The 6,000-nt window shown below is 37.4% G+C and overlaps 1 protein-coding gene across 3 annotated transcripts in view; it reads left to right on the top strand.

The window, feature by feature from the left end:
• The first annotated feature begins 3,342 nt into the window (after positions 1-3,342).
• fli1 (Fli-1 proto-oncogene, ETS transcription factor) overlaps positions 3,343-6,000 on the top strand; it is a 32,252-nt gene continuing 29,594 nt past the window's right edge. Inside the window, exons 1-2 of one of the 3 annotated variants that reach the window (XM_056234250.1) lie at positions 3,343-3,457; positions 5,699-5,813. In XM_056234250.1, coding sequence (XP_056090225.1) covers positions 5,742-5,813 — 72 coding nt within the window. In that variant the 5' untranslated portion in view covers positions 3,343-3,457; positions 5,699-5,741. The remainder of the gene's footprint in view (positions 3,458-5,698; positions 5,814-6,000) is intronic. The other 2 variants (XM_056234247.1, XM_056234246.1) reach the window with 2 other exon arrangements.

Here is a 6,000-nt window from a genome sequence, read left to right as displayed (position 1 = left end):
TGAGCCTATTTCCAAAAAAGTGGAGTATCCCTTTAAAGTAAAAAAAAAACATTTGAAAAAACTTAAAGCAAAAAGCTGATAAAAATGCGTTTTGTCAAAGACTAAGTGCAGATCAGATTCAGAACGATGGTCAGAAAACAGATGGAGTAGATCGAGTCCATCAACACCACTAAAGCTTCACAGTCCTGTAGCTCGTCCTGGGTCGACATTTCACTCAGTAACATTAGGCAGTTTTGATTTATATGCTGTTTAACGTTGATGATCGCGTTATTTTACATATGCATCTGCTTACATATGCTGCTTATTCTTCACATTTCTTTTGATCAGGAGATCCAGTACTCTTTCAGAAGATGTGTAATAGCGCCCCCTACCCTATAACAGTGAAAACACAGAAAACAAGAAATGCCCGTATAAATGGCGAGGAAAGAGTTAAAATGTAACACTATAGGCTTGGGACATTTAGGGTATCTTTACATGACAATGATGTACTTAAAAAGACACTTACAGATGACAAATTTGTCAAAATGATCCCCGTACACACGGATAACACAACGCTATCTCACGACCAATACGTACGAATTCGTACGAGTGATTAAAAGGTGGCTAATTCGTACTAATTCATACGACCTCACTCGCACGAATTCGTACGATTTGTCTAAACCCACGTGATGGGTAGGTTTAGGGGCGGGGTCAGGGGTAGGTCATTCGTACGAATTCATACGAATTTGGTAACTCGTAAAATATGTACGAATTAGCAAAAATCGTACGAATGTGTACGAGTGAGGTCGTATGAATTAGTACGAATTAGCCACCTCGTAAAATTCGTACGAATTGCCGTGAGATCAGGCTGGATAACACGGAAACGAGGAAAGTCGCTGTACTCTTCAGCCAGGCCAGTAGGTGGCGATATCACTTTGTAAAGAAACACTACGCGTCTATAGACTGAACACTTAATACGCATGAGCATGTTGTCACCGTTTTCACAAATTCACGTTTTTGTAATTTACTTGATAACGGTATAGTTTTAAAAAACTCGCTCTTTGAAACCCGTCTTCAAAAGTTTCAGCCCCCCTAAATGCCGTTGTTGTGTAAATAAATGGCCAACAAGTTGAAAAAACGGTGTTGTGTAAACGGCCCCTAAGTTTGTCAAGAGAGGACATAGGCCATTTCTATTGAGAACAGTTGTTTGAATATCTTTGTATTTTCATTCCTTTAACATTTGTATTCCTGTTCCTTATTACTGACCTTGATATGAGTAGCAACAGTAACAGTGTTAAAGCAACAAGACAAAGGAATGGAAAAAACAACCATTTTCTGAGAACTATAACACTAGCAGTGTTTATTGTTCTGTACTCCTGTCATAAGGCATTTGGATGGAAGTGCGTCATCCAGCCATTGATGTGTTCTCAATCCCGACATCTGTACAATTCCAGGAGTTACTTAGACAGTATATATTGACAAATAAAAAAAATAAAAATAATAATAATACTGCATATAGAGGTGACGGAAATAAAGCTTTTCTATGTTGGTTAAAGATTGCAAGAATTGTACATGTTGTAAATGACAGTCAGACACTGCTAGTAAAGTGCCGGTTGCCTTCAGATATGTTTCCCGTCTGGCTAAGGTGGCAATTTCCTGCTATTGTTCAAAAGAATGTATGTGATCTTACGAGAACGTGGCGTGTTATTCCCAACACGGTTTATCTCAGAGTTTACGGGTTTACCTAAATCAGTCAGGTAAATTTAGACACATGGGAACATTTTATTTTTTCAATACTATTTTATTATTAGTTGTCACATTTGTATAACAATCTAGTTTTGGGACCATGAGCTCAAACTAAATTATTACAAAAATCCTTTAGAAACAACACATATAATCCTTATGCAATACATTTTACATTGTGTAATAATTGTTTACAAAAGCAAGCAATTTGTATGGTAACACTTTATTTTAAGGTGACATACATGTTACTACATTTACTTACTAACAATAAATTGTGCATAACTAACCCTAAACCAGACCCTATCCCTATTAGGGTTAAGTAAGTACATGTAGTAAATTAATATTACTTGTATAATGTAACAACGTCACCTTAAAATAAAGGGTAACACTTTATTTAGTGTCCTTGTTACATGTACTTACCATATAATAACAGCAAATTATGCACAATTAGATGCAACTAACCCTCCTCAACCAAACCCTAACCCTATAGTTAATGCTAATTAATATTACCCAGTACTTATAATTACACTGTAATGACATCTTAAAATAGTGTATAACCAAATAAAGTGTAACCATTTGTACAATCACAAGCAACTCCACAATATGATTTGGCTACATATTAAGTGTTGTTAATTTGTAAAATACCCAGTAGCCTATATATGCTGATATCTAACCCTTGTAAGGATGATAAGTGTCATCAAGCTTAAAAACTGTCAGGCCTGATGTGAGAACCGCCTTCAGGTCAGATCAACGAGGAGTGTATATTAAGTGTTTGGTTCCCTGCTGATATCCAAACGTCACGCATCAGCAGATCTGCCCACTGTAAACCTGCCGCTGGTTCTTTGAAGGAGTTTTCTGGTGGAGGAAATGGAGTTAGTGAAGTGAACAGGGTCAACCAAACAGGAAAGAGACGCTCACGGGCGACGCGTGGATGGGACATGATATACTAAATAAACTAAATCATTAGCCAAAACATAAATGCTATTTATTATTTTAAATGGATTTTTTCTTGTAAAAAATATCACGAAGCACAAACAGAGACATTTTTTTTATTTATTAGTTTTTCAAATGGTGTGAAAGAAATAGTACTGAGCCCCTAAAGGAACATTGTGGTGCGGGAAATAAATATGAGATGGGGAAAAATAATAAGTCAATGCTATTGCGTTCTTTCACGAATGTTTTGCGTTCCCCGTGAAACTTTGCGTTCCCTTGCAAAAACTTTTGAGCTCAAGTTTCTCGGGGAAAGCAAAACATTTGCAAGGGAACTAAAAAGTACTCTATTAACAATTTTTTTTTCCCTCCATCTCATGTTTTTTCTTTCACCGTGTCCCTTTAGGGGCTCCGTAACAAAATCAGCAAATGTATCGAATGAATGACATTTGAAAACTTTGAATGTTTTTAAATGTTAATATAGTGTCTGCAGAAGATATTCGGATGTCCTCAAGTAAGCTTCACGATTTCCCCCCTCTCTCTCTCCTTCTCTTTTATGGTCTTGTGCTCATTTCAGTCAGATTTCCCTTATTTCACGGTTCAGTGGATGTGCAGGGGTGAGCTCGCGCGTTCTCATTGGTCAGCCAGCCGCCTCTCTCTCATCTCTCTTTCCCCATTCATACATCCCTCCTCTCCTCCTCAGCATTACTCACACTTATCCATGACAATCACTTTCTCATAGACGGGACTAATTATTTAAGACTGGAAACGAGTTCAAAGTTACCGAGAGACAAAGACCAGACAGGTGAGTTTGTGTACGGTGTGTGAGGTTCAGAAGCTGAGCATGTGTTCTTTCTGTTTTAGTAGTTCAGTCGCTCTGCAATGGTCTTGAATAAAAACACATGCACGTGGAGCTACTTTTTATTTTGAATTCCTTGTGCATTTTGTTATGTCGCTTCTTTGCTCTGTCCCAATGTGTTGACAGTCGAGGGAAAAGCTATTTGATTGATAACACGCACACGCTTCAAATGCAACACTAGACGCTCTTCGGAGGAGAGACGATGCAGTTACTTAACAGTCCTGTTGAGCCTCCAGTCATTTAATTGGCCACAGATGCGGAATTCTATGCTCTTTTACCGTTTAGAAATTGGATGCATTTGGGAAAGTTTATGAGGCGAGCCCAGCCCTCGCCCGCAGGAGCCCGGGGTCTGACGCTGCGAATATAAATCGAGCGAATTATAAGACTCCTGATTTATTCATTACGGTCAGTATGTTCAGGTATCGAAATGTCAACATCTCGTTCCTTATCGCGATGACAGGCAACTGACGAATGCATTTTAATTTTCATAATTGGCGTGTTGCATATTTCGTTTATTGTTGCATTATTCGATCTGTAAAGTGTGTAAACACGTATGATGCTTTATGCACAAATTGATTTCAAAGAAATGTTGTTTCAGTAGTCAAGTTCAATATGAAATTACAACTAGAACTGAAAACACAAGGTGAATTTTCGCTTGCATTTTTTTTTTTCGTAAACACAAAATGACAACCTGCAGTCGTACATTTAAATTACTTTAAATTACGATTGATGAAGAAAGCCGCGTTGACGCACTGAAAAATAGAAATACAGAAATGACTTTAATAAGTTTAGTGGATTGAAACAAAGCTGATATTAGCCTATACTACGCAATGAATGAATATAAAATACTGTTTTTTACACTGATGGTTCGGGAAATCTGACCTGGTTATCAAGAAAGGCCTTCCTCTGTTTTGCTATAAAACCTAAACACTCGACAAACCAAAAAAAAGTTGTAGCCTATTTATTATTATAGGCTACCGATGCAACTCATCACCATGCTATTCATCAAACAAAATCACCATTAAATAAGTATAGCCTCTAAAGAAGGATAAATACTCTTTATGTGTGTCAATTTGATGTGTCAAAAGTGTGCGTTTGCCTATTTCTCTTGTGTTCTGATATGGCCATCGGGTATTTTGATTGTGTTGCTGAACTGCTGAGGAATGTTGAATAATTCTAGTGCCAGTCTGCTCTGTAATTGCACGCCGAGGGAAAGGCAAAAGACACCGTCCCCGAGGTGCCCTTTCACCCCAGACTCTGTAAGCTACACTTATTAAAACGAAAAGTGTTTCAATATGTGTCTGCTCTGGAAGTGAAGGGGCTGGGCCTGTACTGCACTAATTGACTTATCTCATATAGCACATATAGAAACATATCCAAAAACGAAAGAAGAACGGGAAAGAAAAGAAAAAGCATTAAACGGATACATTGTTTATATAATCATAACATGCAAAAATTAATTCATTATTATTATTATTATTATTATTATTAATGATGGCTTCACTGACACCTTAGCCATACTTCATGAAACAGAGGCGTATGAGGTTAATAAAAAAATAAAAAAATAAAAATTGAACCTCTGGAGGGATGAAAGGTAAAAGCTACAATTCTTAAAGGAATAAATGCAGCTCTGTTTCACTGTGCTCCGGTCTTGCCTCTCATAAGCTCATGAACCAGATCTGACCTCTCTGTTTAGATTGGCTGGATGTGGTTTTACGGGCTGGAAAGCAAGGTGCCCAAATATACACAATAACTGCTGCGTTGCAAACGATTTGACCATAAATATCCAATGCAGGTATACAGAAAATGCAGATACATGAGTTTTATCTATGAAAACATCTCTGTAGTGGATGAAGAAATGTATTTCTTAGAATCTGAGACGCAAATCAATATTGAGAGGAAATGGCTTAGCTGTTCGTGGAGGAGAATTCGTCAAAAATTCAATAAATGAAATATTTGTGTCCAGATTTGTGAGATAGGAATTAATGAATGACTATAATGAATGAATTTCAGTAGACTAGAATCAAGTAAATTTTTAGAAGTTAAGACACTTTTCTTGGGGTGGGGATCAGAATTAAGTCAGAATTAAGGAACAAATATGGCTTTTTGTCTAATTATTATTATTATTATAGATTTTTTGTAGACTCTAGTTTCCCCTAAGATGACATGTGGACTTGTTTTTTGAAGGGGCCGTGAAGTGAACATCACACATTTCCGGGCTCTCTGTCCAATGAAAATGTTTCAGACCGTCCCCGACACTTCGTCTTACGTCAAGGTAAGACAACATCGTCACTACGAGCAGGTAATGTTGGAGGAAACAGACTGGAACTTCTAAATTGCCTTTTTCCTCTTACGAGTTACATGGTGATGATGATGACTGACGTAAATGGTTTGTAAAAACGCAGATTCGCCTCTCGTCATATTTGCCGTAAAATGAATGTTTAGTTTGACGACTGGGTTCGTTTGTTTACTACACATCTCTCTAGCTT

This window comes from Rhinichthys klamathensis, unplaced genomic scaffold (assembly GCF_029890125.1).
Source record: "Rhinichthys klamathensis goyatoka isolate OS25496 unplaced genomic scaffold, OSU_Roscu_1.1 h1tg000391l_1, whole genome shotgun sequence".
Lineage (NCBI taxonomy): Eukaryota > Metazoa > Chordata > Actinopteri > Cypriniformes > Leuciscidae > Rhinichthys > Rhinichthys klamathensis.
The sequence above is the reverse complement of the archived record's forward strand: the minus strand, read 5'-3'. Positions and strand labels throughout refer to the sequence as shown.